The sequence below is a fragment of the Callionymus lyra genome, chromosome 7 (assembly GCF_982586985.1).
Source record: "Callionymus lyra chromosome 7, fCalLyr1.hap1.1, whole genome shotgun sequence".
Taxonomy (NCBI): Eukaryota; Metazoa; Chordata; class Actinopteri; order Syngnathiformes; family Callionymidae; genus Callionymus; species Callionymus lyra.
This window is the reverse complement of record NC_141824.1, coordinates 11,876,937-11,890,099: the sequence shown is the minus strand read 5'-3', so window position 1 is coordinate 11,890,099 and position 13,163 is coordinate 11,876,937. Positions and strand designations below refer to the sequence as shown.

General features: G+C 34.8%; 1 protein-coding gene across 2 annotated transcripts in view; it reads left to right on the top strand.

The window, feature by feature from the left end:
• Positions 1 to 501: 501 nt before the first annotated feature.
• LOC148075054 (unconventional myosin-Ic-like) overlaps positions 502 to 13,163 on the top strand; it is a 54,041-nt gene continuing 41,379 nt past the window's right edge. The window contains exon 1 of one of the 2 annotated variants that reach the window (XM_087795098.1): positions 502 to 629. In XM_087795098.1, coding sequence (XP_087651224.1) covers positions 540 to 629 — 90 coding nt within the window. In that variant the 5' untranslated portion in view covers positions 502 to 539. Of the gene's footprint in view, positions 630 to 6,996; positions 7,133 to 13,163 lie in introns of those variants that run through there. The other variant, XM_087795100.1, reaches the window with a different exon arrangement.

The window sequence follows — 13,163 nt, the reverse complement described above, 5'->3', positions numbered from 1 at the left end:
ACACATACACACACACACACAGATGAACACACACACACGTGCGAACTCACACGCATGTAGACACACACACATGCGAACACACTCACACATAAACAAACACACACACAGATGAACACACACACATGCGAACACACTCACACATAAACACACACACACACATGCGAACACACTCACACATAAACACACACACACACAGATGAACAGACACACATGCGAACACAATCACACACTCACACACTCACACACATACACACACATACACACACACACACATCCTCCGGTGCTCCAGAGCAGGAAGATCCTCTGCTGCACAGACAGGAAGTTGTTCCTCACAGTGAGTCTGGATGTTCAACAGGTAACAGCGACGCTGAGAAGCTCTGAAGAAGGATCTGAGTCAGGTGACCTCTGAAGAAGGTTCTGAGTCAGGTGACCTCTGAAGAAGGTTCTGAGTCAGGTGACCTCTCTGTTCTCACCTGATCCACCAGCTGGAGTTCCAGGGATCTCAACCCTCAACCAAGACAGCGACAGCGACCTCCGAGATGATGGAGCTGAAGATCCAGTTGATCCCGACAGGAGAGATCATTCTCTCTCCAGGGAAGAACGGAGACAGTTTCTGCCACCACTGCAAGGTCAGTCCACACTGGTGCTGACGCTGCAGGTCCATCCTGGTTGATGGCGGCCATCTTTGTTGTGAGTCTGAAGAAGACCTTCTTCTGAACGGACTTAACAACTGAGCACTTTATAGCAGCGTCACCTTCAATCGAGGGATCGTTCTTCCTGTTAGAAAACTATGTATTATTTAAAACTTTTGTGAACTGGATATGGATGTGAATTTATTTCTCAATTATATTCAATCAAAAAGAAAATCAAGATAATTTATTTTTTCTATATTTCAATTATTTATTATTTTCTAAGCAACTTTTTTTTGTTTTGATTGAAGCGACTTTTGTTTTGACGGAAAATCTTTATTTTACTGAAGCAAAATTTTTCTTGATTGAAAATATTTTATATTGATTGAATAACTTTTGTAATGTAACTTTTTAAAATAATAAAAAATATTAATTTGATTGAAAATGTTTATTTCGATTGAGAGGATTAATTTTTTGTTTATTTAAGCAACTATTTGGTTGAAAATCTTTCTTAATAAAGAAACTTTTTTTTTTATAAAAAAAACCCTTTTGATTCAATCAAAAATAAAATTGTACAAAATGTAAAATATTTTTTTGATTGAAGCAACTTTACTTTTGAAGGAAAACCTTTTTTGTTACTGAAGCTACATTTTTTTAATTTAAAATATTTTGTTGATTGAAGCAACTTTTCTTTAATTACCTTTTTTAAATTGGTAATTCATTTTTTTTTAAAAATTTTAATTGTTTTTTTTAAATATTTAATTTCGATTGAACACTTTAATAATAATAATAATAATAAAATAATTTAAAATATTCTTTTGATCGAAAATATTTTCTTTTGATTGAAGCAATTATTTTGATTCAAAACATTTTTATTTTGATAGAAGCAACTTTTCTTTTAATGGAAAATCGTTTTTCTTTTACTGAAGCAACATTTATCTTAATTAGAAATATTTCTTTGATTGAAGTAACAATTATTTAATTGCCTTTTTAAGTAAGTAAGTAAGTAAGTAATATTTATTTGTATAGCGCTTTTCGAGACCAGGGTCACAAAGCGCTTAAACAATCAAAACAATACAAGCGAATTTTTATAATTTAAACTATTTTATTTTGATAGAACAACTTTTCTCTTGCAACTTTTTCTTAAATAATTGAAAATACTCTTGATTGAAAATATTTTCTTTTAATTGAAGCAACTTTTTTTTTAATCTAAAACATTTTTGATTTAAGCAACTTTGTGGATGACATTCTTTTTGACATTTTAAAGTTTAACTTTTTTGTATTAAAAATATTTTCTTTGGATTGAAAAATAAATAAATTGATAAACAATTTTTTTGGACTAAACCAACTTTTCTTTTGACCGGATATGTTTTTTTAACCTAAGAAAAGTTTATGTAAATTTAAAATGCAATTTCAATATTTCACATGTTTCTGCTGAAAACAAGTTTATAATCTTTGTTATTTGTTGATGGTTTAATAGATTTTATCAGTTTGATGATGTTTTGTCTATTGAAGGGATTTTATATTATAATACTAAATATAACCTTTTTTTAAAATTTGTTTCTGTGTTTATATCCTATTAAGAGGTTTATCATCATATCTTCTGTTCTTCTCTGCAAATATAAAAAAGTCCCTCATCATGATTTTTTAAAAGTTGTTACTTTATGAAGTTGGTCTGAAATCTGGGCGAACGAGAGGTTACGAGAGCAGACTCCATTAAGACGTAATAATTAGCTTCACCTCCCCCAGCCAGCTGTAATCACGCCCACGCTTTGATTATACAACGAGTCCCTTGGAGGAGGAGACTTCTGGGGATTTGTGACGCTGTGTGACAAACATTGATGCTTGACCAATCACAGCAGAGTGTGCATGGATATGGTAACAACAAGATTTAATCTCCAGAAAAACAAAGTATTTTCAGTGGGCAGGGCTTAAGATCATTTTCTAATGTCAATATTTCAATGAAGAGAGAGTTTTTGTACAAACTGACACTGATGAGCACAAGTTTTTCGGACCTCTGGGTCACCTTGACCCTGAGATAACACAAGGGTCAAATCAACAACTTTAAAATAGGAAAAGACTGCAAAAAAACACATAATAAAAATGACGTACAAACATACATTTAATTAGAATACTAAGTGAATAAATGATAAGAATAATGAAATAAATATAAATAAATGAGTCCGTATCGACCCCTTGTTAGAGAAGAAAAGATAGAGCATGAATCTTGAGTGACGGGTGAGGACGAGTGAACACGCGGGAGGATCTCACTCTGAGGAATGAAGGGATTGTAAGGGGGCGATGCCTCGATGGTAGGGGGCGCCGTCTGCTCCTCACGTGCACGCTCTGGACGTGCGCGAGCTGGAATGAAGTGGTGATGAGGTGTGGAATGTTCTGCAGTCGGAACAGGAGGAAATGACAAAGAAATTCCGATACCCCCCCCCCACCACCCCCCCTGTTTCCACATTCCTGCCAGGTCGACTCACTCAGGAAGTGTGTGTGTGTGTGTGTGTGTGTGTGTGTTTGAGGGAGACACGACTTGTGTTGCTGTAGGATGGTACAAACCTCCCGGGATATTGACTTGGAACGTGGCCCTGCATTGTTATGTCTGTGCAGTTTGAAACAATGGCGGCTTCACGGGCGCGAGTGTGAGAACTTGTTTCAAAGTGTTTCTTGTTGTGCGCTTCACGCTCAATATTAGAGACTTTTTTTCAGTATTGTGTTGTTAACGGGCTCTGGACCGGACTTGAGCAGCCAGTTGAGGGCTCTCGTGAGGTCAAAGGTCATGAGGAAACTTTTATTTATTTTGGACTTTTGGTCATTTTTGTGAACATGTATTGACCCACGAAAAGATTTACGTGGATATATATGAATGTTATTGAAAACAACAAAATATTGAATGTGTGCATATGTTTGTGTGTATACAGTATGTCTGTGTATATGTGTCTTTACATGTGTGTACATATATATGTATGTGTGTGTGTGTGTTTATATGTGTGTATCTGTGCATATGTTTTTCTGTGTCTTTGTGTGTATACAGTATGTCTGTGTATATGTGTGTGTACGTGTGTATATATATATATATGTTTGTGTGTATATAAATGTGTGTGTTAATGTGTGTGTGTATATATGCATATGTTTTTGTGTGTCTTTGTGTGTACACAGTATGTGTGTGTATATGTGTCTGTACATGTGTACATGAGGTGTGTGTGTGTGTGTGTATATAAACGTGTGTGTGTATATGTGTGTCTGTTGATGTTAGCCTGTACACATGTGTGTATGTTTGTGCGTGTGTGTATATATATCTGTGTCTCTTCTTGTGTATATATGAGAGTGTTTACAAGTACAAATACTGATGAAATCAGTGTTTTAAAAATTTAAATCACTTTTCTCCCACCCTTGGTTGATGAGGCATCTGAAAGAAAGTGAAAACGATTTGTACAACTTATGTTCTATTAATTATTAACGTCTGAAAGGTGTTTTATTTTGAAAAAAAAGATTATATTTTCTCTATCTCTCTAAATTAGACTCTTGACACGTCAAGACACGCGTTTCTGTCAAGTTTACTCAGAAAACAAACCTGTTAACTAGTAAAAAATGTGTGAAACACAAACTATATATGATTTATTATGACTCTTTTTTTTAAATCTACAGGTCCATGAATATAATGCACTCATTAAACTGCTCCACTGTGCGAAAAAAATATGTTAAAATCAAATAATAATCTTATATTTTCTGAAATAGAATGTAAAAAGGCTACATAAGAGATAGATGGAATAAAACCTATTTTTAAAACTATTTTTGGTTGATCATCAATCGTATCATATATACTGAGAAGCTGCTAAATTAAGTTCATTTTAATACACATGTGTCAGATGTTTCCTATTTTTTTCTTCTCTGTATGACTCTTTCCTGGGCTTTTAAACGAGGCTAAAAATAAATGGAGCTCCTCCTCCTTCTTCCATTCAGCAGTATTTCAGCCTGGCTTCAGTGTGAGCTGAGGATCGATCACTCCCCCCCTCGGCAGTGTTGACACATTACAGTCCGGGTCTCATATCGATGACCACTGCAGAGGTCACCCTCACACACACCCTGCACATGTCGGTATTGACTTTTATTTATTTATTTATTTAAATGACAGGTCACGTGCTCAAGTGGGTCAATGCGACGTTAAGGTGCTTTAGTTATTACAGATGTATAACTCACTGCTGAGACCAAATAGTTCTGATATAAACTTAAAAGCAGGTTTTTATTGTAAGTAAATTATTCCTCGACAAAATAAAAGACCACAAAATCTATTTCACTGATGAACTGAAGTCAAAACAGTTTAAAATCTAGTATATAAAATCAAAAAAGTTCTTTAATTGGACAAATTAAAAGGGAAATTGACAATTTCAAGAAACATCTTAAGACGTTTTTATTTGTTCAGGCTTTTCCTTGATTTTCTGGAACTCCTGTTGTGTTATCAGTTTTATCTTGATCTTTAAAGTATATACTTTATTGAGTATTGTTTTGATTGTTTAAGCGCTTTGTGACCCTGGTCTGGAAAAGTGCTATATAAATAACAATTACTTACTTTGTAAATCTCCAGAATCTTCAATGAATATTGTTGCCTGGGGAAGTTAAACCTGTATAAAGGTTAATATCAGTGGATCTGTCTTCATATACAAAAACTCCTCTATGAAAAACAGCATATAAATAGTAAAGAAAAGCTTTTATTAACTTTTCTCAAATTTTGTCATCTACGCTCAGATTGAGAACGAAACAAACAAGTCTTTGTGATGATATTTTAAAAGTTATATTTACTTGTGAGGAAACAAATAAATGTGCGACACAACTTTGCAGCAGTTTTGTGACACAAAAGAAGAGTTTGAGGGTAAATTCTACGTTAGCAACAATCAATTTAGCTCAATAAAAGCTTTTCATGTTGTTATGAGGTAAAAGCATTTGAGTCGATTTTAATTAAATTATATTAAATATTTTTTACAAAGTAAAATCTAAGTTTAAATGCAATAATATAGTCCTGATAACTAGAAAAAAAACACATAGTTGAAATGTGATGAATTATGGAAGTATATGTATCAGAATGTTGAATTGTTAAATTCAACATTTAAATTTGTTATAAATTCGATTTTTTCCCCCATTTCTTTTTAATTTATTTTTGGAGTAACTGAATTCAATTTAAATTTGTAATTGGTTTAACTGAACAATTACATGAAACAATTGTTATATTAAAAGATTCATTTTGTGTTTTCTCCTGTGTTTTCTCAGTATTATCTTGACCTTTAAAGTATATTTTTTATTCAGTATTGTTTTGATTGTTTAAGCGCTTTGTGACGCTGGTCTGGAAAAGCGCTATATAAATACAAATTACTTAGTTTTTTCAAAATAAATTGTTTTTTACACAAAGAGTTTAACGTCTATAATAAAATAATTAAATATATATATATTTTAATATTGGCTATTGGTACTATCATTGTTTATTTACATATATATGTTTATATTCAATTTAAAAATGTTCCAATTAACAAAAAAATATATATTGATTTGAATTGTTTGGAGTTAGAATATTAAACTCTATTTAAAAAAAAAAAGAATTTAACTTCTAAAAAGAAAATAAATGATTAAATAAGAACAAATTCAACCTTTTAATACTCAATTTTATTATTTAAAAAAAACGCAATTTTGATTAAACAATTTGATAATCTGATGGCACTGATATACTTCCATAAAAAATATATATATACAGATAAATAAATAGTTTCAGACTGCAGTAGCAACTTCACTGACAGCAGAGGGAACAAGAACTCTCTGGTTCGGTTCCAACTCGCAGCTGGATCGTGTGTCTGGTCCATTGTTACATAAGTCCAGCTCTTTCTACTGAAGTCTGGACTTCATCTGATCTTTCATCACTTATTATTATCTTATTATCTTATATTATTATAAGTATCACTATTTAAACCCTCTTGATCCGCGTGTCTGTCGATCACAGTGGATTGAAGTGACAGTCACCATGACAACACATTTCCATTCTTGTCTTGTCAAGTGTGTGAAGATGATATTTGAGGACATTTTGAGGAACTTTCTTAAAGTTTTTTGAGTTTTTACAGATAAAAAAAAAAGCCAACAACTCTTGGATGATTGACAGAAACTTAGTTCCCTCTAACCACAGAAGGAGAAGGAAGCGAGGATATTACGACACACATCGCACAGTTTTTAAGGAACCAGACATTATTCGAACCAAAATAAATCAACAATAAATTCAAACACAGAAGGCGGTTCGAGAGACACCGGCGCCGTGACGTCATCGCGCTGCGGCGCAGGAGAGGCGAGGTCGGGGAGTGGTGGTGGGAGGGTCAAGGGAAGATCCAATCTTCACTCACCGGAGTCCAAACACACTTCACACACACACACCGGAACCGCCGGACCCACTACTGCCTCCCGACCCCCGTCCGGAGGACTAGAACCCAGGCGTGTTTTCGACCTGCTCTTTATTTTGAAAGGTACGTTACGTTAGCATTTTTTTCAATGCTAAGCGTTAGCTTAGCTGTTTAAACTTCGCCGGACCTTAAAACTTTATGACATATGTTGAGGTTTTTATTAACTTGAATAACTTTCCATTATTTTGTAAGTTTCTTTAAAGTTGGACTTTGCTCTTGAGCAATGCATGTGTCAACCTTAGAAGTTTAACATGCGGCAGCAAATACTGCCAAGACAGCACAAAAAAAAATATCTTGTGTAAAATGCAGTAAAAAATGATAGTTTTTTTGGTCGGGAAATGTTTTATTTTGGTCTTTAAAGTAGCTTTTAACGAGTTTAACGTGGAGTCTAGATGTCAAATGTTGGACTCATTAATCAGAACTTTTATTGGAAACACAGTACAGGATTTATGTGTGGTGGTATTACAAAAAAAGGATATAAAAATGAAATAAAACTAGATAAAAAAATACAATAAAATGAGGTACAGTAACATAAAATGTTATATAAATAATTCCCAGCTGTTACACATGCTTTACCATCTCTAAAAACATAAATATAAACTAAAAATGAATCACTCTTAATTCAAAGATTTGACCTTTTGAACTATTGCCCCATTAAATGAAGGTGTCTCAAACTGATATAAGATGTTGAATATCTACTATATCTCTATTATTATTATTTTTTTTAAATCTCATCCTTAAACTCTTAAGTGGTGTCTGTGAGATTCTCACGCCGGAGTGTTTTGACAACCTGGCTCTCCACCTGTTTGTCAATGTGTTTCACTAAAAACAAAAGACAGCACCTGTCACTCAACATCAACAATGACAACGACATGTGTCCGTCATAAACCTGAACAGTGGATGTGCTGTAGGGAGAAACAATCAATCAAGTAAACAATAAAATTGAAACGTATTGAGAGTTTTCAGCAAAGAAATGGAGACATTAATTCTTGCATGATGTAAGAAAAACATATATATTCTTGAAGTATCAGGTATCTGTACAGTATACTGCTATTCAATCTTCACAATGAGGATAAAAGATGTTATCAAAAGATAAATAATTCATCAATAAATCACAGAAGAGACAGCATGTGGCAGTAGAAACAGCTGGGAATATGTGTATATTTATATATATTTTCGTTACTCAAACATCACTCTCCTTACGCTCTCTCTTCACCGCGCCTATCAAATCTAATTTTACGTGACATTCCTGACATATCAGCTGTACTTCCATGTCGAAGTTTAACATCCACTGAGAGTGAAATGAAGTCATAAGACCTGTTGAACTCGCCGATGGGTTCGAGGTCTCCTGAAGGTCACGACCTCTCCCTACATGGGGATGAGGTTAAGTATACCTGTGGCAACGTTGTGATAATCCTCTTTGACCGACAGCTTTGGTTCGTTCATATTATAGCTTGTGTATGACACGCCGTGAAGCACGGAACACAAACAAACCAGTGATAATGAATGATTTCGTAAAGACCTAAATGAGTATAAAAGTGTGTTGACAGGCATCTTAAGATGGATGATTATCATCAAAACAAACAATGTTTATCTTGATAGTCCACTTGATATCGTGGGATGACACCATTGTTTTGAATAAATTGATTATAGTTTAATTTCAAGCGGGCAACATTTGTTTCCCTGACAAAAACAAATGAGATAAAAGCAAAAATATGAGTTTTACAGTAACCAACTATGTATTAGATTATAGTTGCATAATCTGCTTATGTAACTTAAGACCCTGCCTCAGTGTCATCAATACCTATATTCCAAAGCTATTTGCTCCCTGCTGGGATTTCTGTTTTTTTTCCCCTTTAATGCTTTGTTGTTTTGGGCACATTTTCCTTTCACAGTCCTTTGGGGCTTTTTATATTCCTGATGGCTTTTATGCTGGTGATATTTCAGGCCTGTGGCTGAGCCAGAGTTCTCGTAAGAGAAGGGTTGGGTACTTCTGGGTACGTTTGAGCCTGAATGTCTGCCTACAATAAACAACCCTTCCACTGGTGCTCTGTGTTGATAAATACTTTAAACAATTGCATTATTTTCACATGTGTTATTTGGTTCAGAACCAGCTTTTTGAAGTAGAAAAAACGTTTGTATCTACACATTTGTTGAGTGAGACTAAGGAGAGGCTCTTAGTATAACAATTGTGATGATTTATTTTAGTTTTTATCCACTTTTCACCATCTTTTCGGGTGACGTTTTTTTGTTGTTATTCTGGTGGATAAATGCTAACATGTTTCAGTTGTGTTGTTGTAATTACAAATGAAGATGTTGGCCAAATACTTTATCTTCCAATACTGGTATTGGATATTCTGTTCAAAAAATGGTTTTAGGTTAATTTCATGTTAAGTAACTCTTTTAATTCAAAAAATAACCAATGTACGTACATAACTATTGTTAGTTTAAGTGGGCTCATGGAACTGTGTAAATAGTTTGACAAAAGAACCTAATCTGTCAAAGACACTTTTTCATTCATAGTATAAAAACTGACAGAGGTTAAGTTTGATTGAATGTGTTGTTTTCTATATTTGTAGGCAACTCCACAATTCAAAAAGTAACATTTTCTATAGTATTATTGATAGATAGATAAACTTTATTGATCCCTCTGGAGGTCTCCTTGGGGAAATTGTTGAAAAGTAGTAGCCAGTACTGGGCCAGTAATAGTATAGTATTACAGAAAAATGTAACAGGGGAATTCTTTGTAAGGGTGTATATAATATGGCTGTGTATTTGCAAGACTATGGCAGTACGATACATATCACGGTACAGGGTCAACGATACAATATATTCCAATACTGTAGGAATGACGATATATTGAGTAATGTTTTTAGAGGATTTAATTGCAGATAAACTATCATAGCATAATAAACACACAATGCTGTTACTTGCTTGACCTACTGAATTAAAACAAAGGGATCAATATTTGTATGTTTTTTGAAACGGAAGGAATACAAGCAAAATCAAGTGAATATTTGCATGTTTATTGTTTAAAAAAACTAGATATTGCTGTTGATTATTGATACTGTATCATGAGAAAAATCACGGTATTTAAATCAAATGTACTTAATCCTAATATACAGTATATACTGTGTATATGTTTAAATGTGTGTGTATATATAAATATATATATATATGTGTGTGTGAGGATTTGTATATATGTGTATTAGCAAGAATCTGGCGATACGATACAAATAAAGGTAGAGGGGAAACGGGACAATACGATATGTCGTGATACTGTAGTAACAAGTATATATTTGTAGTATTGTTGAGTACTTCACTCTGGTGTTGCAGCATTTATAGACCACATGACTCTTGATGAAGTCGTACCTGCTGTGCATTTGTTTCAGAACCATAAAATCTCAGAAAAAATGTAATATATTGCGATATATCGCCGTACCGTTGTCTTATGACACCCCTAATAATAATCCGTCTGAGAACAGGAAGACACATTTTCTTTCGTTGGCTATAACGCCGCAAAAGTCTTGCAAGAGGATGTAGTAAAAGGAACAATTAGTGTCTGGCAGGAAGTCGGTGTTTCTTAATGTGCACACCTGCACGTGGACATGCTAACTTAAGTGTAGACCTCTGCTGTGGAACCCAGACGCTTTCCCCTCGCAGTTCTTTCCCACATCCCAGAGCGGCGGTGCAGCGAGCCCCGCCCTGCTGAGTGACTGAATCCTGCCCGGCTAAGTATTAAAGCTCCCGACTGCCGTGGGACTGGAAACCACCTTGGACGTGAGTCAATATCAACACCAGGCTCGCTGCCATTTTTGTACATTGAAGGCCTGGGAACTCCTGAGACCATTTCATTGTCTAAAGATGTTCTTCTACTGACTGCCATAGTTCAAGATAGAATGAGATAGAAGTGACAAAACTGTGTGTGGATTTATTAAAAGGACACAATCCAGTGGTTTTAATGTTTAATGTAAGTAAGTAAGTTATTTTTATTTGTATAGCGCTTTTCCAGACCAGGGTCACAAAGCACTTAAACAATCAAAACAATATTCAATAAAGTATATACTTTAAAGGGCAAGATAAAAATGATAACACAACAGGAGTTCCAGAAAATCAAGGAAAAGCCTGAACAAATGGCGTTTCTGATGAGAAAAAATCGGATAATTTAGGTGACGATGGTGAGATTACTTATACATTTACTGTACATATTTGATGTACTGTGTGTATTTTATCATCATAATAATATGGGAGTTTTATCCTTCAGTCCATGAGAACAATTGTAATAAGATCCTCCAGTATGTATGTGGTATTCTTGTTGGTTTTTTTTGGTGCTGTTTTCCGAGCCAGGAAGTGGACATATATACTTTGACCGTTGTCTGTAATGATGATTAAAAATTTGACCTGTAATAATCCACTGTGGATGAAAATTCCGTCTTTATACCTGTCGTTACATTCTCTGTGGCTTTCGTGCCGTGACACGCCCACGACGAGTGTCGTCATACGACTCCAAAGGCAAATCTGTGTGTGTTTAAAACAATGGTGACATCTGGTCACCTTGTTTGTGTAGTCGCGATGTTTAAGAACAACAGATGGAACATTTTGATAGCACCTCTATCTAGTCTTCGGTTTCCTAGGAAATCACAATTAAATGTCGGTGACGGAGAACAATTGATGTCTCGGAGAAAGTTATGTCATGGAAACTAATGAATGGTTTGACAAAAAAAATGTATATCAGGAGAACGTTCTAATTCTAGTTTAAAAACTGACGGAAAGAGATGAAATACTTTTTATCTATTATTTTCTATATTTCATTCATTAAGGTTTTCTATGGAGTAGAAAAAACGTGTCAATCTTTATTAATAATAAGTAATTCAGGGCTTGTGAAGATAAATTCTGAAACGGAAAAGGGGATAATGTGTCGGAAATTAGATTTATTTTGTCTGGTTTGGTTTCTTACTGGTCTCTCGGGCTCTTTAATATTAGCCGTCTTGAAACATCGTCGTCTTGGCCGAGGCCTGTAGAGTCTGTTTTATATTTGACACTCCGTTGGAAGTTGGACCATCACAGAAGTCCCCACCTATCAGTTTGAGCGATGTAGGAAGTTAAATCATCTCACAAAATAAGACGTAAAATGTCTTTTTTTTAATGTTCTCATCTGGTGGTAGTTTCTTTGTGTTTTTTTATGGCTAAATACCAGGAAGATAAATCTGGAGTGTTGAGTATATCATAGAAACTCCCTGAAATCTGTCAAAACCTTGGATTAACTCAAGATGAATACTGAGTACAAGCAGTTCGATGGTTTCCTCTGGCAATTCCTTTTTTTGTTAACCTTTAACCAGGTAACTGGAATGATACCAGGACAGGAGTGGCGGTGGACTTTAGACGAGAGACTTGATTCAAGAGGCTTTTTTTATGATACAAAGCATTTAAAAATGCACAATAACAAAATGATATTAAGACTTCTAAGAGGAGGGTGGTGACAACACCTACATTAAAAGCACAGGAAGGCAGAGAAAATGGAAATTAAACAATGATATTTACAGTTTGAAAAACCTTTTAGACTCTCTTAGTTTTGTAGAATACTTACACCAAGTGTGACCCACCAGTCCGTAGCGTGATTGACACTAATGGTAATGGTGAAGAAGCCAGAAATATGATGTGGTCTCTCGCCCAGCAGAGGAACACTTCCCTGCCGTCTCCGGGTCAGAAGGTTAACGTAAAGTTGTTTTGCAATATTTTCGGGAAATGGTTAGTTCATGTTGTGAAATGTTTGACCAAAAGACTATATAGAGCCACCTGCGCGTACTTTTTACTTTACATTTCCCATTCGCATTCTGAATGAGGCGGCAGTTGTCCCACAGTTATTTCTGTCCTTTAACACAGCTGGGAGCTGCATACCTTCTTCTCAACCCGAATAATCAAAGATAACCGTCCGACATGCCCCGGCCCGGCCTAGCGTGGACCTTTTGTTGATAGTTTGTTGTGTCGGCTCTAAACACAATATTTGCATCTGTTTAAAATACACACAACCTTTCACAAATATTGATGCAAATGTTTTGCAGAAATCAGATAAGGTATATTTGGAAAGTAAAGC